Source organism: Haliotis asinina, chromosome 10, assembly GCF_037392515.1.
Source record: "Haliotis asinina isolate JCU_RB_2024 chromosome 10, JCU_Hal_asi_v2, whole genome shotgun sequence".
NCBI classification, from domain to species: domain Eukaryota; kingdom Metazoa; phylum Mollusca; class Gastropoda; order Lepetellida; family Haliotidae; genus Haliotis; species Haliotis asinina.
In genome coordinates, this window is record NC_090289.1 from 24771845 (window position 1) to 24793403 (window position 21559).

General features: G+C 35.4%; 1 protein-coding gene across 8 annotated transcripts in view; it reads left to right on the forward strand.

Annotated features, from left to right (window-relative positions):
* LOC137299179 (dual specificity calcium/calmodulin-dependent 3',5'-cyclic nucleotide phosphodiesterase 1A-like) overlaps window positions 1-21559 on the forward strand; it is a 525403-nt gene that overhangs the window by 491220 nt on the left and 12624 nt on the right. For 5 of the 8 annotated variants that reach the window (XM_067831741.1, XM_067831743.1, XM_067831742.1 and 2 more), the window contains 12 exons: window positions 5268-5285; window positions 9391-9414; window positions 13063-13120; window positions 13990-14174; window positions 14719-14785; window positions 15250-15507; window positions 15904-16004; window positions 17437-17562; window positions 17948-18049; window positions 18443-18563; window positions 19519-19600; window positions 20205-20414. In XM_067831741.1, the coding sequence (XP_067687842.1) occupies window positions 5268-5285; window positions 9391-9414; window positions 13063-13120; window positions 13990-14174; window positions 14719-14785; window positions 15250-15507; window positions 15904-16004; window positions 17437-17562; window positions 17948-18049; window positions 18443-18563; window positions 19519-19600; window positions 20205-20414 (1352 nt within the window). The remainder of the gene's footprint in view (window positions 1-5267; window positions 5286-9390; window positions 9415-13062; window positions 13121-13989; window positions 14175-14718; window positions 14786-15249; window positions 15508-15903; window positions 16005-17436; window positions 17563-17947; window positions 18050-18442; window positions 18564-19518; window positions 19601-20204; window positions 20415-21559) is intronic. The other 3 variants (XM_067831746.1, XM_067831748.1, XM_067831747.1) reach the window with 2 other exon arrangements.

Here is a 21559-nt window from a genome sequence, read left to right on the forward strand (position 1 = left end):
CTGAACATACATTTACTAGACACTGTCTTCAGACTAGTGGTTTAAAGTTACAGACCAGGGTCCAAAGTTTTTCTCAAAATTTTGTGCAGGTTTTGATGTTTGAGTCTGTGCTATGTATGACAGATGTTTGAGTCTATGCTATGTATGACATTTAGAAATGTTCATCATATCCTTTGGGTCATAGTCATACTATTAGAATTAGCATCATTCCTACTACTCATGACCTGTAACTGAGTCCCTGATATAAAAATGTTTGACAAAGACCTGTATTTGCTCATGACCTGTAACTGAGTCCCTCATATATATAAATGTTTGACAAAGACCTGTATTTGTTCATGACCTGTAACTGAGTCCCTGATATATAAATGTTTAACAAAGACCTGTATTTGCTCATGACCTGTAACTGAGTCCCTCATATATATAAATGTTTGACAAAGACCTGTATTTGTTCATGACCTGTAACTGAGTCCCTGATATAAAAATGTTTGACAAAGACCTGTATTTGCTCATGACCTGTAACTGAGTCCCTCATATATATAAATGTTTGACAAAGACCTGTATTTGCATTTCTAGTATGCTGCTGCTGTTCAGACTTCATTCTTATGATCCTGCTAATACAATTTTATCCTTACTTAGATTTTGGTCACACTTTCTAGTGTTAAGAACAATTTCAAGTTTGTTTGATAAATGAGCAAAATGAAAAACATTTGAGGCATCTTTGTCTCAATTTGGTTGAACAAGGTGTAGTTTCCAAACAGTATAAAGCACTTGATTTCAAAACAAAGGTTACAAAGGATCAGTTATAGATGTTGAATTGATGTACAGTATGTGTACCATGCCATACTATTGTACCACGTCAGCACCGGTAATGCCATGGCAGTCCTGGTTCAGATAGTCTGTAACTTCTCTGCCCAATTATTGTTCCAGCTTTTACATTTTTACTGACATATTACTGTCTTCAAAAAACAAATCAGGAATTCAAGACTTAGAAAATAGAAGTGACTGTTCCATGAAATAGTTTCTTCATCCCCAAATGTGAAGATTAGTTTAAAGTAAATGAGGCTTTTCAAATACATGTACAGCAAGAAAAATTGCCTTGAGTTCTTTGTCTTTTCATCGATCATTTGAAAAAGGCTTTTAGAAACTAAAGTAATATTCTAAAAGACTTGTGCTTTTTAAGTGGCAAATTCTATTTTCAGACATATTTAGTGACTGTTTATAACTCTGAACAAATGAAATTAGAAATTTCTTGTAGAGTATTGATGCATCTAGAAGGTATTATGAAGAATGTTGAACAGAGCTGTATGCTCTTTTAAGTTTGATAAAAGCTCTTGCAGTATTTTGGACTTTGTCGATAGTTCATGATTGAACCAATCTAATTAATTTGCGTCCTTTATCAAATGTGAGAGGCCCTCCTACTGACCAGCGGGATCTGCTTACACCACCAAACCTAATAACGACCATGCGATAGGAACCGCAAAAGGGTCATGTCCCTTTCTCCGAATATTCTCATTAATGTGTGCAAGAACTTCCAGGGCATGAGAGAATTCATAGATTCAGTGTATGTTGCATTCAAATGGACATCATGTAATTAATGAGGGCAGAAATCTCGCTCAACTTCGGTTCCCATGAGCCGCTGTACATGTTTGTCATAATTGAATGGCTTTATCGAACTGTTAGAGAGCTTTTCCATCATTCGCCCAACAACATTAGTGAAATAGGGATAGTGATGGTGCACGAAATGCTCCACCAGATGAAGCAGGACAATAATCTAGCTAAGCTTGGTGTATGTGAAATAGGTCATCATAGCATCAACATTCGAATTTCAACATGATTTGTTTTTTTTAAAAGATGCTTTATATTTCAAATATCCTGGATATATACTTAACACTGTCAGTAAAGTGACACATATTTGATGTCAACATATAAATAATATTGTTTGGCTTAACAATTGGAAAATTTAGAATTAAACAATGACTAAAAGTTTTGGAATAGCATCTGTAAGAGAAATAAAATGTGTAAAATGAAATAATCTGTAATTTTACTTCATTACTATTATTAATATACTGACTTAATATTAGGATAGCAGAATAGACTTAAATTATATTGCTAGACTCTTTGGACATGTGCTTTAATTGCAGACAGTTTCATGAATTGTTTATTTCATTCACATACCACAGTTTTAAATATTCATACAAAAAAACCCAATATATTGACTTTTATTGGCCACTAAAAATTATGGATCTTACTGATAAATATGTTCTTGTCTGATGATAAAAAATACTTTGAAGACCGTATTGGCTCTCTCAAGAACTATCTGTTATCTTTACCTAATAATACTGGTTTGTGGGTAGGATGGCCATCATGAAAATGAAGCTACTGAGCCAGATTATATCTGACATCCCACTTGAAGCCATGAAGATAACAAATACCCATTAGTTACCACTCCAGACAAACTCATCAAGTGCCCACTTGACACCAGGTCCGACCCCAATTCTGTTGATTTTCCATTCCTGTTGGTACTGTGTCCAAACATGTCTGTAGTTTAGTCGGGGAAAGGTGAGGGTCTTAATATCCTGTGATTTGCTGAAACGATCTGGAAGTGGGTATTCTAATTTCCTGAAGCGTGTGGACTCAAGACTTGACCATCCAAACAGATGACCATGCTCTGTGTAGATCCAGGAGTCCTGCCACGAAGTGACCATTCTGAGTGGTTTGCTTCAAGAATAAGATACTGGGATGTTGGGAGGAGAGATGCAGAAATGGTTGATGTTATAATGTATCTGGACTTAGACCAATATTAATGCAGTTCTAGTTATAAGAATTGATCTGTTTGATGTGAGGGTAGCTGACTCTATAATTTCAGATTTGATATGGATCTAGCTCCATTTAGAAATTAAAGTTGCAGAAGACCAAATTGTGGTCATGTTTTTTTGCCAAGCAGTTTTTGAAATTAACCAAAGTTAAAGTTTCAAATGTAAAGTTTTAAAGATTAAGATCCTGGGACCCAGGATTTTAAGTAGGCTGAAATTCAAGATGAGGGAAAATAAAAATTAATTTTAAGCCCACACTTTGTATCTATTATGAGAAGCAATCACAGATCTTTGTTAGTGAATTGACCATACGTCACTCATATGTCAGTGCTGCTTCAGTATACAATACATAATTCTTTTGAATCACAAAGGTCCCTGTTTTCAGGTTTGCCTCTACAATAACCAATGCTTGTATGAATCCCCACTTCTTCCAACGGCTCACAGACATTAAGTGCTAAAACTTAGCGTTAACTTAAGGATGAAACTCAAAAGGGTCTTAACTTAACCCTAATTATCTGTATAAAGATTTAGTGAGTCCTGTTTAAAAATCTGTTTAAACTAGACAGGCTTTACTGACTTTCACTCAGTTATGATATCATGAAACATAAAGTCATTGCACTTTACTTATGAATATTCTATCCGAACTGTGACATGCTGTCTGGATGTAGACAAGGAAATCACCCTCTTGTGACTGTTGTATGTTTCATCTCTCATCATGATTATAATTCATAATCTGTTGATAGGCAAATGAAGAAATTGACATTGCTGATATTTCTGACCTGAATGTGAGATCATGCATACCCTCTGATTATACAATAGACGACATGAAAGATTCATATCTGTGACGAGGTTGCATGACAGGAAAATGTTTTACATATCAACAGCCGATACAGAGTGATACGATTATTGATATTCACCGTAATCAAACATCTGTCGCTGTGAGGTTGGCTATGGCTAGATATAAAGTGACACCCTTAGATGAAAATACAGGCTTCTTGCCTTCAGGAAAACCAGCATCTTGTCAAGTGTAACAGATCACTGTTTCAAATCTTCTGCCGAGAAATAGGTGCTGGCCTGCTTCTTGGACAAGTCTAAAGCAAGGCAGCATATACACAGTACAGTCCATCTGATTTTGTTTCAGACTGATGAATAGCTCACTCACACAAAATCTAGTAATTGCAACAATACCAAATTTTGCAGAATCACATGAAATTCACAACACGCGTTTGGTGACGACCTGGCTGTTCATAAGAAACAGCAAGAAATGACAACAAAATAATGACTGCTTGCTATATAACTTTTTTACTTGACTGTTCAAAATTATGATACATAAATGAGAGTTGGTCTGTCATTTTCATGGGACTGTGCAAAATTTGCTTTAGTTGCAGTTACTAGATTTTGTGTTAGTGAGCTCTGCATCAGTCTGAAATGAAATCAAAATGACTACAATGTTATTGTCATAATTTATAGTCCACAGTACATGTATCAATCAGGATTGCAATGTACATGTGTCTATTTCAATCAACATTAAAAATTATCTTTGTATTTTTATGTAGATGCATTGAGGAACAATGGTTTATTCTGATGTATTTTGTGTTAAATTTGCCAGGGATATTCAGTAATTATAAAGCGATTAAAAGGGAGTATTTTCAGGATTGCAAGGTATTAGCTACAGATGATTGGGTCCTTCACGGATCTCTTAATGCTTAACATTTCCCTGTACAAGTTTGGAATGTTCTGACTGCTGTAATTGTCATGTGGCGTAACCCGGTTATTATGAAACTTCTATATTGTGTCATCCATGTATTGTGGTATATGACAGAAAATTAGTTCATTTCATGTCATTTTGTATTTCCATGTGAATGGTCATCAACAAGTGAGAAGATTTTCATATGTTTGTAAATGGTTCACTGATTGTTGTCAACGAAGAAGCTGGTAACAGTTGGTCATGAGACTGAAGTGTTCCTAATGCAATAAATAGTCTCTGAATTTCTATTTTCTGTATGCGTTGGAGCCTTGCAAGTATTGCAATGATACACAATGAACAGCTAACTAGTGACAACGTGACTGGATGTGGCTACAGTGCTTGCCATGGCTGAATTTGTGTTTATGATCCATGAGACAGCATTAATAGTTATCATCAACTGTTGGTTACCTGCACCAAAAATGATAAGGTTGCCATGATCAGTTTAAATATGGCTGACTGTTGTAAAAGTGAATGACATTCTGGTTAAAATGCATTTTCTGATATTTTTTTAAAAATCATTTGATAAGGAATGAAAATTATTTTGGTTCCTGTTCCCACCAATTCATTTGTGCCTAATTTGATGGTTGTTGTGTTTGAATTCCAGGATAATAATTCCTGCTATAAGTTTGTTTTGATATATGAAAATGGTATAATAATAAATATGAATATAAATGAGGTGAATAATTACTTGATTTGATTTATCGCAGACCCGCGACCTTGGAGAGGTATGTTACGATCGCACGTAGAACTGCACTTACTTTGCGCTGTTAGAATATACTGTCCATCGACCTTGAAACATCAGAGATTTTTTAAAATAGCAGTTTGTAAAATTGAATTATAGAACTATTTTAAAGGATTGTACATAAAATTGAGTGATGCAATTTTAGATGTGTGTCATGAATCAGCAATTGATGTTAGAACATCTTTTTAGCATGAGAAAAGGGTAACCCAATACTGCTTTAGTGAGGCAGTGATCACTCAGTTAGGGTTAAACTCATTGAATTTTATGAGGTTATCTTTTTAAGGAATTTGAAACTAAATCATGTGCCCGCATGAAATAATGTTGCTGCGTTGATCCAAAAGAAATAAGAAAATTTGGCAGTTTGATTCTGCAAAGTGGTGTTTTGTCCTGGTTTCCTGATATCTTTGCCAAAATGTGTCAAAATATACACAGCCTTTTCTTTTAGGAAAAGAGTATTTTTAATTTCTGATGTTTCACTGTTACTGGGGTTGTCATTAGCATGGTGTTGACATTTTGGTTGTAGATTTGTATACATTTTTCATCATGCAAGAGCAACATCATTGTTGTCATATGAGAAAAAAATCTCATCCACAACAGCATCTTCATGTGCAAGTCTGGAGCCTGTCAAGGATGTGTTTGATTTTTGTCTGATCTAAAAATAAAGAAACAAAGTGTGTTTTTTTCATTCGTCCACTGTTTTCATCCCTGTTTGAAGGACCAGTCTTGGATGTCTGTTTTTCACCCTTGTGTATGTGTCAGTCCATGTCACCATGATTGATATGCAATTAACGTCGTCAATTTCATGCCACTCTCACCATTAACACCATTAACATAATTCCATTGTCAGCATCATCAGTTTCTAGTGTGAATAGATATCATGTTTTAAGGTTTGTGATGGTTCTAGACCATTGTTTGCTGCATGTGTAGAGAGATGTTGTGAGGATAGGTTTGTGAATGAAAGGAAGCATTTTAACATGTATATTGCTGCAATTCCCATGCTGCATTGTGCTGACACTGCACATATTGCAACACTTGATTGATGAGATTATAGTGTTCAGTATATTACCTGTTTCTTATGGGACTTATATAGTTATTAAATATAAACACACTTGTGTCTATGCTCTACACAGGCTAAAACATATATCTATAACTGAGTCTGTGCTATCAATTAGATCAAACTTGACATGTCACTAAACATTATCTTGGGTAGATCTTAGTGTTAATGAATGGAATTAGTTTACAAATTTATCAAGATCAAAAGTAATGTGCATCACTGTCTTTGGATGTAGGGCATAAGTTACAGATTATAGTACATTTCAGGAAATAAAATACATGTGAAGAATATGAGTAGAAAGATGTGTAATTATTTTAAAGACAATTTTTTATGACCATGTATACACAATTAGAAACTGACCACTTTATCAAAATTGAAAAACCATTTTATTCTCAACAAGTAAAGTATATGGTCATCTCAAATAAACATCTTAAAATGCAAAGTCTGAAAAAAACCATGAAAACAAACACTTGGGCACAAGTTGACCGGCTTCTTGAAGGAGACCTTTATGTGACAAAGGTTGGTTTTGAAAGTCTTGTAAAGATTCCTCAAAGTAACTTCACACATTTTCTGTGTTATTTCCTTGTCATTGTCGCCTCTCTAAATAGACCATCAAGACCTTGCTAGACTTAACACTATATCACTCATACATATGTTGAGGACATCAAGCCTAAGCTAGGTGCTTTATCATCTTGGAATGCAGTTTCAAAGTAAGACAACAGTGCCTCCTGTATGTAAGTATTTGTATTCTGAAGGTTGAAGATCCAATCAGTTATGCATATCACAATTCATGTAGAACAGCCACCTGTCTTGTTCCTTCTAACAGAAGTATTTTAAATATGTATTGATTAGGAAAGATTTAGCCATTTACTGAAGTGACAATGTATGTAGAATCACTATAATATGTTGTTAGAAAAATAAGTAGTTTTTAAAAAATGTAAATTCTTGATTTTAATCTCTGTTATGAAAATCTAAAACAGAAATCTCAATTTTATAAACAAAAAATATCATGCTCCTAAATCACAATCTCATGCTACTACCACACACAAATGTGATATTTAGATATGTCCAATAATCTATGTTTTATGATGTTTTCACGTGAAGATCCATGTTAGGACTGATCTTCATAACCCATGCTTGTCGTAAGAGGCGAGTAATAGGATTGGGTGGTCAGTCTCGCTGACATTGTTGACACATATCATCATATCCCGATTGTGTAGGTTGATGTTCATGCTTTTGATCACTGGATTGTCTGGACCAAACTTCATTATTTACAAACCTCTGTCATATAGGATAGGATATAGGATATTTATATAGCGCACATCCACGCACCAGTGCATGCTCAAGGCACTGGTATTTTTCCCTCAATCACTGGATGTCTATCTCAACAGCACATTGTATTTCAATCTCAACTCCCTGGGGAGTATACAACTCTTGCTGTTACTAGGGGCACCAAGTTTATTGTGTCTCTCTCATCCTGACGAGGTACCCAATTCACATCTGGGGGGACTGGGACACGTAGTCACAGTACTTTGTCCAAGTTTGCTGCACGTTGCTGTACCCGCAACTAGGTGTATGCACGTATTCATGTGGCCACCATTTGGTCATATACCAATGGATTCGTGGGTTCTTTTAAGTGCACAGGGTTGTGTACTGTATACTAGGGGTTGTGACAACACTGAAAGAGTCCGCACACAAAGTTAACTGGAAGGTTTTTACACCCGGTCACAGGTGGGCTTGATCCTGAAATCTCAACCTCGCTGGATCACTAGCCTAGCGCCTTAGCCAGCTCACCCACCATGCTCCCAGCATATAGCTGGTAGATTGCCGAGTGCAGTGTTAAACAACAAACTGAGTAGCCATGTTTCTACAAACCGCAGTACTGCAAGACTCTTAGTTATAGCATGTCTCCATCACAGAACACTCTCCTTGGACCCTCTCAGTTTGTGAGATAGTCAATATTCAGCCTACTTAAGATTCTGATCAAGTGATTGAAACAGAAGTAGATACACATCCAGATTGTAGCTTGCCAAACAAGAGTGTTTCCAACCTTGTTCTGTTCACTTACATTACTACACATGTAGCTCAAAAACCTTCTGAAGGTGATGAAAACATGCGAAAACACCAATAAGTTACTCAGAGTACCACGACTATCTGAGACATATTACTTCTCTTGCTCCTGGTTAGTCAGTTTTGAATGATGATAAAATACAGTTTGACATGTTTCTTGTTATTGCTATCATCTTTGTACTTTATGCTTGAAAGATATTTAAGTTTAATTTAACTAGAAAGATTCAAGGAGATTCCAATATTTTTTTTGACATAGTCTTTTTTCTGCCTGATATCATCAAAGCCAAGTAAAAAATAGTAGTCACTTCGACCACATTCTTATTTAATGATGAACAAGTCAAGTTCAACACAAAGCAGCAAATTTTGGGAAACAAAACCTGAAGAGTAAAGTTAAGACCCATTCAAAATTTATTTGCTGTTTTGCTACTGCTTTTTTATGTGTAACATGATATTTCATCACCTAAGAATATGTCCTCGTGTATTCACCTTTAAATATTTTATCCTAGGATATTTTAGCCATGGGACAGATTTCACCAGTGCAAATATTATCCCACTCTCTACAACATAAGTTCCAGATGACGTCATCTTTGCAGATTGGCTATAGTACCAACTGAAATAGTGTCATTTACAAATATTTCATATCAACTTAGATCTCAAGGAAAGTGTACATCATATATTAATCATGCCTGTTGAACCTACCATCTATAGTAACCAGGATGATCCCTATGTGTTAGTGAGGGATCATAATGAGAAACAGGGTAGATGGCTACCAAGGTGCTTATTGCCTTCCTTGCTGTAGGCAGTCATATGGATCAAACTGCATGTGAGTGATATCATTTTATTTAGGAAATTATCTTTGAAACATCAAATTTGATGAATGTTTTAGCAAGATATCATAGTAATTAGTTATCATAGCATGGGTGTGATATAGTTCTTCATTCTGCAGTGATTTCTCTATTCACAGCAAAAAACAACCAGCCACAGTTCGGTAATTAAAATATAAGGCACACTTTGCTAAAAGAACTAATACCACTTTTTTTCGTTGTAACCACAGATATATTGTAGGGATACATCTATCTCAATTGGAAGTTCATTTTCTAAAAATTCTCTCAAAATGTTCTAATGTTGACATCCTGGTTCTCCTGTAGTTTCCTGTGACTAATCAAATTCATCTGCTTTCATGTCTAGTCATGATGTTTTAAATAAAACATAAAAATATTCATTTATTTTAAAGAAAACACTTCTAAAGAAAAATTTGCAATTTATCATTTTTGGAGCCTCTCAGGATGGCAGCTCTGAGTAAAGATGACATCCTTTGGGCTGTTGAACAGTTTAGGTTTTAGGGGTAAAGAAAGTGCTTGCTGATTTGGAGAAGTGACATTTATCAGTATTTAGTGGCATTTATGTGTTCAAATGTCTTTGATAGCATAGTAATCATACACTCTGATAAAGAGTAATTTTGAGATATAATCTTTGTGCAGTGATCGAAAAATGATTAGCTGACTTTTGCCAAAATGGATATATGATTAGGATGGGCAACAACAACCTTGAGCTTGCAGCTTAGTATTTAATATATCAGATATGAACATTTGAAATGTATCATGAGATAGCTGTATTCCTCATTGCTCAGTGACAACACTATAGCTTGTATTCAGTGTATTACTGACTTGGAGTATATATACATCAGCTGTCTACTGACATTCATACGTATCTGTTTTGACAGCTAGGATATGCTTAGCTTCATTATCAAGGCTTGAATTTGAAGCACATGTTATGTCAGTGATTAACAACACTTTGATTGGCTTTGTTTTTGTGTGTGGTAACACTGTTGATGCTAGTTATCACTTTATTAAGGGAGACTTGAGTAATGGTCCATTTGTGGACAGTCTAGGGCTGACCAGTATTTCAATGAGTGATTAAGTGGACATTGACTGAGTGTAGAGGGTTTTCAATGGCTGCTCAGTGTGGCTGGTACTATACTCTTTAAAGAAAGTAGGGGAACCTGAATTTACAATTTGAATTGGAAGTATTAGTGTTAGCAAACTTTCGAAGACAGACATCTTATGAACGCACAGCCATTTCTCTTTATCACCACCACCAAACACAATGCATGAGGTATACATGCACAATGCAGTAGCCCCAAACACATGCATGGGATGTCATTCTTGATTTTGATGGTTTTCAAGAAAGTCAGTAAATCACTGTACACCATTAATTTTGACAATCATCTTGCATTACACAGTTGTCTGACAAATAGGGCTCGCTTCATTTAATTTTTTGGTTTACAACATTTAGCAACCTTGATCATTGGTCAAAAAGCTGTAAATATATCAGTTGTTAAATGATCTGAAAAGAATTGGTTGGATGGAATGAAGAAGACATGGTGTGACTTTTGGAAATGAAATATGTAGAGATACCTTCCTTGCTGCACTTATCTGCTTTGAAAGTTGTTTTCATTACTAAAGTTAATTAGCAGACAGCAACAAGGAAAACTGGAAACAAACAAGTTTTCTCCAAATTTGGGGTAGGTGAACCTGTGAACCGAGAAGTTAAAAAGAAATCTTTTCCTCATTTGTTCCAATTCTGAAATGGTGACACATCCCTTGGGCACCTAAGACTATGGATTAAATCCAAGTTAGAATCCAAGTTATGTTTCTGTGTCTGTTCAGACAATACCTAGACTCGTTGGTGTCACAAAATTGTTTAATGCTTGGGACTTGATCACTTACAGCATTTCTTGTACATTCAGCTGAAATGTCATCCCATAATTGTAATAATGTTTTATAATTGTAGAAAACGGTATCAAACCCAATTGCAGCTCACTCACTCCAGTCAGTTAAATGACTGAATAAGTTCAGTGTGACGTCAGTTTAACTTGATGGGTTGTTTTCTGATGATGTAGAAGTGAACTGTAGAACTAAGCATTTGAGAAATGACATGGTTTGTCACTCATCAGTCTAGAGGTTAAGATGTTTGCCTGCCACACTGAAGACCCAGGTTCAATGCCCCACAACGTGTGAAGCCTTTTCCTAGTGTTCCCTGACGTGATAAATCTGGAATATTGCTAAAAGCTGTGTAAAACTTCACTCTCACTCACACACTCATTAAAAGGATAATATCAAGAAATCAGGTTTTCTTTAACTTCTTTCAAGTGGTATATGTTTGTATGTTAAACAGTTTGTATCAGGAAAGTGTAAATACATACCATTACACGTATATAAATAAGTAGTAGAAGAAACACAATAAGAACATCTCAAAGTTTTCTGAAATTGCATTATGCTATTGTTGTGTTTTCATGCTAAAACAAATCAGTATATCTACCATTCCACAAACGTAGGGGATATTCCATTTTGCAAGCATTCCACTAGCCATTGCCAATGCAAATGAGAAAAACTAATATATATCTACACAGATGAAACATTTCCAAAGGAATGGAATAAATTGTCACATTTTCCCTTAATTTCTCTTCATTATCGGTTTCCTCCTGCCTTCACCATCTGCATTGGATCAATCCTGTAAATCCAATATCCCTTACTTTTTATGAACAGTATGTGTTAACTTGTTTGTCATGTCAGAAGTAGTTCTCATGTATTTTAGAGGTTAAATGGAAAGCCAATGTTTAAAAACAGAAACTATCAAATCATTGATGATTTATCACCTTTGTAAAACATTACACATCATTGGGAGTATACATTAAACATTGTTTATGTCAGGTTTATGTGCTGTAAGACAGAAGAAACTGTTATGTACTAATCTGAGTCAACTGCGTGTTTTAACCTTGCATGACACCTCCTTCAAAGATGATCCTCCTATGTGATTATAGAATTAACATAATAAGAATTATCATTAGAGATGACGAAATGTTATGGATGATGAGCTGTTCTCTATATTCACAGTAGTGAGGTCTAAAATGGTATAAGAAGCTCGACCAAAATGTCACCATTGTGAACAAAGAATTTGATTATCCATAAATGTTTGGTCACCAACTTCTAGAATGCCACTCAAACAAAAATTTTATGATTTAGGTTAGAATTAGATAGAAATAGAATGCATCTTGATGCCTAGATGATTGTACATGTTCATTGTATTGAAAGGGCTATAGTGATAGACGTGTGTGACATATGTACAATACACTAACCAGATCCACATCTAGACCTTGGTGCACTTATTACATACTAAACCATAATACTCAAGTGTATTGTACCTATGGGTTTGTAAGTTAGATTTAGAAACTTAATCCATAACCTAGTAATTTGAAAGTATAAATAACACATTAACCAGTTTCATATCTAAATGCAAAAATAGTTGTTTTTGATGATGTAACTGAGCTGTTTGTAATCTATCATCTTAATGACAGCATTTGAAATTATGAATCTATTAAAAATGTTAGTTTTTTTTAACTAAATTGAACATATAAATGGGACATTTCAAATAAATGTGAGCATGCCAGATTGTGAAACATTCTTTGTGATATAATGCTGTTTTTTTGCTAATTTGAAGTAATAGTTATTCTTAAAGAATTTTGTCCCATGAAATATACATGTTTTGCTTTGCTTTTGACGAGTGTTAATTGCTGGTAGGCTTGTGTAGATTTCACATTGACATGTTTAGCGTCATAAATGTTTTACGCCTTCAGCAAAGAGACAGATCCTATTTCATCCAAGGAGAAAGGTCGGGGTTCGGCCGCAAATACAAGGGAAGTAACTCTCCATACAAAAGCTCATTTACCAGACTTTCGACTTTGGTTTGTGGAGAGTGTTCGAGCAGGACATGTCATGTGGTTTATGATTTTTGCAAAAGACATCATATACTTGTACCCATTTTCAGAAGTGTTTTTTTGTGTTTGGTTGGATATTTTGGATGTGAATGTTTTAGTGGTTTACACAATGTAAATGTTTGGGTGTTGCCTATTCCATTTGGTGTATTTGTGTTTTTTCATCCAATACATGGTGTAATTATTTAGCCATATTTTCATCTGACATGCTATTTTGATCATTTTGCCATGGGTTTCATATGTATATTTTCTTAGTCCATTTCAGGAATTCATTTGAAGGATTTATTTTTTATTGTTTCATTATATTTCATTAAGAAGGTTGGTTTGTCATGAATATCGAGCACATTTTCTTGATAAAGACTACATGGAATGGTTTATGCACATTTTCATGATAAACACTACATTGATTGATTTATGCACAAGGATTGAATGATATTTTATGATTACTGGTTCACTGTTGCTCAGGGTTGCACATTGCTCATGCACAAGTAATTGCATATAACATATATCATTTCTGTACATCACTCTCAATGCATTTGGTACAGTTAGTTCCATTTCTTTACATATGTTTCAGTTAAGCATTTCATGATATTTGAATGAACATCAGTTCTGGCAGATTTTCTGCAGAAAAAAAGTTCTATTTCAACACAAATTCTCCATGTAATTCATTTGATAAATGTTTAGGATAACCAGATATTTGTTTGTAAACAATGTTAACGACATACTATATTGCTTTCAGCATGTACTGCATCCTGCCAGACTTATGGAACAACTGACCATTTGTGTTGTAGGCGTCTTTGTGAGGAAGATGATGAACTCAGTGAAGTGGAGCCTGATGCCGTCCCCAGCGAAGTACGAGACTGGCTGGCCTTGACCTTCACACGCTCTATGAGCAATATGAAGCGGAAAGGAGAAGAGAAGCCCAAGTTCCGTAGTGTAGCACATGCAATAAGAGCAGGCATTATGGTAGACAGGTAATTTCAGTTGAAATACATGACCACTTTCCTGCCGGAATCACTAATGAAATTGTAAGCCTATAGTGTTTTAAGGATGATTTCTTAAGTCTGGAAGTGTCATTTCAGTTTCAACTTGATTAGAATATTGGAAGCTATAAAAATGGCCACAATGTTCGTCCAAGACTTTTGAAATTACAGCCCTGAACAACATTTTAATTTTTTTTTCAATAAATTTTTTAATATGAGAGTATTACAAGATGAGATTTTTGGGCCATTGTTTTATTATACCTGGACCTTGATTTTTTAAGCTCTCTTAGTGCTAATGTATTTCGAAAGTGTTAATGTATGGCACTTACAACTATCTCAGCAATAAGAGAGCTTCGAATATCTTTGCCCTGGGCTTTGTATCATTGGAAAAAGTAATGGACAGCAGATATCTTATACCTTTTTCAAAGATCTTTTGTTCAGATGGAGATAAGATTTGTTTGATTTCTGGTTTATTGTTACAAGGACTAAATTCTTAGCTACAGCAATAGTTCTTATGAATGATGATTTCTTTCAGAATATACCGGCGGTTATCTAGCTCTGTGGGAATACATGTGCCGCCTCATGTCTTAATACAATTAAAGGTAAGAGTAGAAGAAAGCAGTTTATGCATTTCATGTCAGCCCATAAGATATCTTCATCCAGAGAAATTTGAATTATCCCTCCAGAAACACTACATACCAAGATACATGTTATATTGTCAAGTGTGCATCAGGATACATATTATTGTATCATATCCATGTATCATTGCAACCTAAATGGGAGGTAACTTATAATTGCAACCCCAAAGGGAGGTAACTGTTTATGACCAATTTATAATTGCAACCCGAAAGGGAGGTAACTGTTGATGACCCTTGTATCATGGCAACCCCAAAGGGAGGTATTTCCATGACCCCTGTATCATTAGAGCCCAAAAGGGAGGTAACTGTTCTCATTTAGATCCTTCTTTATCAGTTATAAGTAAACAGGTTCTATTTTATTTCTGCCAAAAATATGGTTTGCAGGTGATAAATTGTCCAGCGGTTCACCACCTGTCCTTCTGTTTCAGCATCTTGATGACTGGTCTTTCAATGTGTTTGCTGTAAACGATGCATCAGACGGCCATGCATTGAAGTTCGTGGGTTTTACACTGCTGCAGAAGTATGATCTTATCACAAAGTTCAAAATCAACACCCAAGTCTTGGAGAGTTTCCTGTTTGCCCTGGAATCTGGCTACAGCAAGTACCGCAACCCCTACCACAACCTCCTCCACGGTGCCGACGTCGCACAGACAGTGCACTATGTGTTGTCTCAGAGCAAGCTTGCGGTATGTATCCTACTTGGAACACAAATAGTCATGAAAGTAGAGATGTGGTTCTTGATTTGTTTTGAAAACTAGCTGATCATGTCAAAATGATCACCTAATCATGTTATTTAAGTGGGTTTGTTTGTATGTTAGTATGTGATAATATTGTTATTTGGTATGTTGTTATGAAAAGAGAACAATGGTCATAAACTTACAAGCAAGGTACAATTTAAAATATCATGAAAACATATAGAGGATAATGAAAATTGTAATAATTTGGTAATTTGCAGGAATATGTAAGAGATTGTTTTTGAAAAATGTATTTAAGCATTCTGTCCTAAAATGGAGAGCTATTATGATCTCAACTCATCAAATCATGTTTAAGATGTTATTAATTTTGATGTGTTTTATTTTTAGCACTGGTTGACAGACTTAGAAATATTTGCAACCATTGTGGCAGCATTGATACATGACTTTGAGCACACTGGAACGACGAACAACTTCCATATCAATACAGGGTGAGTGGAACACAATATATTGACAAAGAGAAAGTGTTCTTGGAACCCAAAATAATAGTGATGATGGCCACTTATGAAGTGCCTGTCTCCACACACTTGTACATGATCGAATTGCTAACACATTATTATCCCAGATAACCAAAACTGCCTATTAGGTGCTACAAGGTTATAGTCACTTCTCATTTTTCCCACCGGTTACCCATTTTCTGCTTGATGAACTCAGGAATCGTAAACAAACTCACTTGCCTAAGGTGAGACCCTATGTGTCACATGTGCTTGATTGTGGAACAAGACTGAAGTTCTAGAAATTCTCAGGAGTCAAGCTGCCAAACACAGTCACCCATCCAAGGAGTCTCTGTCCTCAACAATGCTTAACTTCAACTAATTTGTGACCTGAGCTCAATGCATTGGACCACATACCACCACAACCTTGTAATTGATTACACGATGCCATTTAGAAAGTGGTCAAATGCAACATATGTCATATTTGGGATTTCACTTTCTTAGTAAAGTACAAATTCTAGTACTTTTTTTCGGTTGAGTCCCATCCGGGATTCGAACCCGCACCCTCAGAGTCAGGCACCTAATCGCCAGCACACAAAGTCAGCCGCCTCGCCCGCTCAGCCACCGCGACTTCCACAAGTCGCGGTGGCTGAGCGTGGAAGTCGAGCGTGGAAGTCGTGGTGGCTGAGCGGGCTAGGCGGCTGACTTTGTGTGCTGGCGATTAGGTGCCTGACTCTGAGGGTGCGGGTTCGAATCCCGGATGGGACTCAACCGAAAAAAAGTACTAGAATTTGTACTTTACTAAGAAAGTGAAATCCCAAATATGACATATGTTGCAACCTTGTAATTGTCTCAAAATATTCTTGCAGTCTTCAAAAGGCCTTGAATTTTTAGGTCCCTCACCGAAAGCCTTGACTTGACTCAGTGACCTTGACAATCATAAGAGACATATATACCAGTTAAAAAAGATTAAACTCATTACAGACAGTGAATTTGTTTTGAAATTTTTGAGATAAGGACAAACTTTATTGATGAACAGCATCTTCAGATGGCTTGACAACAATACAAGAATTTGTATCAAAACGTTGCATCATCCAAATAAAGAAGTTGTTCATCCATAACGTTTGTCCTTATCAACTTCTAAACACACCAGTCATTGAAATTTGTAAAGTTCATACTGCTTCTTAGATGTTAGGAATAATATAAAGTCTCCCGTATCCAAAAATATATCAAAGAACAAAGTAGCTGTAATGTTTCTTCAAGAATTATTAATGGCCAGATTTTCAATATTTTGTTATATTATCTGGGATAAAGTTTTCTAATTTGAGCACAGTGACTCAATCATAGATATTTGATAGTTCTAAGCATAATTCTTTCTCTTTCATGAGGATATTGTTTCAAACTTAGATTTGCCTTTTGTTGTGTTAAGGTCTGAGGTGGCATTACTGTACAATGACCGGGCTGTGCTAGAAAACCACCATATAAGTGCTGCCTTCCGTATCATGAAGGAAGAGGAATGTGGCATTGCCAGCAATCTTAGCAAGGAAGAATATCGGTAAACTAGTCCTCTGACTGCTGCAAGCAATCTTAGCAAGGAAAAATATTGGTAAACTTGGTCTTTTTGTAATGACACCAAACTTAGGAGGGAAGAATATTGGTAAAGTAGTCCTCTTGCTATCCAAGCAATCTTAGCAAGGAAGAATATTGATTAACTTGTCATCTTGCTATCCAAGCAATCTTAGCGAGGAAGAATATTGATAAACTTGTCATCTTACTTTGGCAAACAATCTTAGCATGGAAGAAAGTAATGCTGTAACTGCTTTGTTCAAGAGACTGACATATTTGATAACATTACTAGTTCTACAGATTGATACACTTGACGACTATATATATCTCTTAAACTTGATAAAGCTGATGAATTTACTGTTTGAATGTTTCAGGGAGTTCCGCACACTAGTGATAGACATGGTGCTGGCAACTGATATGTCCTTCCACTTTCAACAGATAAAAAATATGAAAAATCTTCTTACTGTGCCAGAAAAGTAAGACAAGCAAAAGATTTTTATTCTCTTCATTGTGAAGGATAAATATTATCTGTTTTATGTATTATTTTTTTCAGAATATAAATATAAATAACATTGATAGGTAACTTTATTAATGTCCTTCCTCATATCATCAATGATCAGATAATTAATTAATTAAGTAAATGACCTCAGAATTCTGTCTATTTAAGTTTTTACAATAATGTGAAAATATCTGTTCATTTCATTACTTATGGTACGCCTTGAGAGAAGAAGGGTGTTTATTTCAAAATGTTGAAGCATCAGTGTTGATAACACAATGGAAAGTTGTTGATTTAATAAAAGTTGTCCATTTCACTATATTTTAATATTCTTCAAGCAGATATGTTTATTTCAAAATATTGTACATTCCAGTATTGACAAGTCAAAAGCAGTGTCATTAGTTTTACACTGTGCAGACATCAGTCACCCTGCCAAAGACTGGGATCTACACAAGAGGTGGACAGATCTCCTCTTGGAAGAGTTCTTTAGACAGGTCAGTGGCTGCAGAGATGATTATGCCATAGTCAAGCCGTTGGACATTAATAGTTAACAGCTGTAGTTACTACTTCAAAATCTCATAGATCCTTGGTCTATCTCACCTTACACAGGAATGTCGGATTCTTACTGGCCTAGACCAGATAATTATTTTCAGAGTGACCTGCTAACATGTGCATTGCCTGTGTTCCCTACTTGAACTTATAGACAATCACAATATGTCTGAAATATTGTCGATGTTACTTAAATCTTAACTCACTCACTGACTGATGAACTGTTGGCTTAACATTTGCAACATACCTACTAAAATTTTGTACCTGAAATAAGATGCCATTATCTGGACATGGAAAGAATCTTGGGAAAGGAATGAATCAAGGGGGAATAACTCCCTTTGTTTTCTGTCGTCTGCTCTTTTATGAAGTAAACAGACGGCATAATTACTGATTTGGTCAAGAGCATGCATACAAGCATGCATAATGCCTGTTATAGGATTTATTTGTGCAGTAAGATGAATTTGTTGTTCCCAGAAGATGAGGCAAGAACTCATATTGACAGAGCCTTGGTATATATTCCTGCCTGAAGGAAAACCCAGTTCTGTGGATAGTCAACTTCTTTTTTCCAATGAAAGCAATAAGTACATAACATAAGGCATAAGTACAAACATTGTTATTTAACAGTGGGTTTATCAAGCAACAGTGTTAGTACCTACTGTGAAATATCACACTCATGGCAATAAAGAAGTTGACTATCCATAGAACTTGGTTTCCCTTCATCTTCACAACTTCGAAATGCCTCCTAAAGAAAATATATATTCCTGCATGTTTTATTCTTATCCATAGATATTATGATTGTGAAAACGCTTTATATAAACTGGAATCATTGTTTTTAATGAGTTACATTGTGCTGGACAATGATATACACATGATATTTAGGTTGTACGTTGTATGTTCCAGGGTGACCGTGAACAAGAGCTGGGTTTGCCCTTCTCCCCTCTCTGTGATAGGAAGAACACTCTTGTAGCCGAGTCACAAATTGGTAATGTAGTTCTTCATGGAGAGATAATGGCAAACTATTTATTGGAGGATTTCAGAACAGCATCCCAGCTACATTATAGGCTATGTTGATCATGTAAACTGACATGATACATCAGTCTTGTCACATGTGTGACGGGTGATAGTTTTGTTAGTTATTCTGGTTCAGACATGATCATCAACTGGTCACCATCCTGCAGATGCTTTGCTGAGTGCAGCAATAAACAAGAAACAATTGTCATTTTGAGCTATGTTACCTTTGTTTTTTTCAGGGTAAATCAGTCAAGGTTTGTAGAAACAACAAATGACCTTGAAATAAAAAAACAACCTTCGTATAGGCCTAAATTTCACTAAAATTACATGAAAATAGATGTATCTTCTTATTGTTTGAAAACGTCTTTTGAAACCTGATTTGGACTTTGAAAAAACATTTTGATGCAAAATATGTATGAACTAAAAAAGACTTTACTGCATGTTGATGGATATAAATGTATTATATTCAATTGAGTAACTTCTTTTAGGCAATTAATGTAGTTATGCATTCACGAAGTCATTATGTTTTTTACCTGAAGTTCCAGCCACTTCATAATGCCATGTATTTTGTGCAGGCTTCATTGACTTCATCGTTGATCCCAGCTTCCAAGTGATGGGGGACATGTTGGATAAAATACTCAGCCCACTTCACAAGCAAGAGCAATCAGCACGCAACATTGATGAAGCTATCTCTGAGGAAGTGTTCGAGGACAAAGTCAACCGATCATCCAGTGGATCGAGTTTGAGTAGTCGTCCGAGTACGCCCAAAACACCTCTCTCACCGGGTACCCTAGCATAGACATAGCAAGACCAGATATTTCAGTGTTCCATGTGCTGACTTAGGGAAAGTTTAATTTTAAGTGAATGGGTTTAGTTAAAATCTTGTTTAATAAAATTTATAATTAAAGTTAAAAGTAAGTGCGTCTATACATTTTTCAATAATTAAATTTAGTGATGGCTTCTTATTGTTGTCAGTGTATTTTATGAAAAATTCAGTGAAAGCATATTTGTATTACTGTATTTTGGTAAGACTTTCTCCCAGATAAAAGCACAGGATAGTTATTTATGTGTTGAAAAAACCCACAATTGTTTGCAATTGCTTTGAGGCATATAGATATATTGTTTGACTCACACAAACCACCTTGAGTGTAAACAAATAATTTGGCAAGACAAATATAACACTGTCAACTGGATGGTATTTCTTTCTCTCATAGTGCAGTGTTTTATTTCAAATACATATGTGACATATGGATGTCTCCAACATCCAACAGGATTTACCAAATGAAATGAAGTAACAAGTCTGTTGACATCATGGAGGTCTCCTAGTTCAAAATATATTTTTGGATATATGTACTTCCTGTTTGAATTCATATTTGCCACGAAACTGGCATTGATGCCAGAAAACAAATGTATGATATTCCAATATGACAAAAATAGTAGCTAAACTGGTTTTAATTTAATTTTATTTTATTTTATTTATATTATGTTATTATTCGGACTAGATTCAACAGATTTTAGTACAGTTTGTACTCAGGGTTGTAGGAAAGGGGGAGGGGGACGTATCAGTTTCCCCCTTAGTTTTTTTTTTGTTACAGAGTATTGTTTGTACATCAATTTATTAATGTTATTAATCTTTTAACATTTCAACGTGGATAGTCTCAGTGATTTGGTTGATTGGGTGTCAACAAATTCATTGAGCTTATAATATCAATCATTGGACTGCCTCATCTATGTTTGATTTTATGTGTACTTCAGTGTTCATTGAACAACAAAGAAAACAAAGAGATCTTTTGGGATATTCAAGCACAAACTTAGGGAGACACCCATATACTCACATGTGTCTGTATCATGAATTCATATTTCAGACAGAACAGCTTAAATGCATGTGGTATAGGGTAAGGCTTTGTGTTAGGACATGTTACCTGAAAAC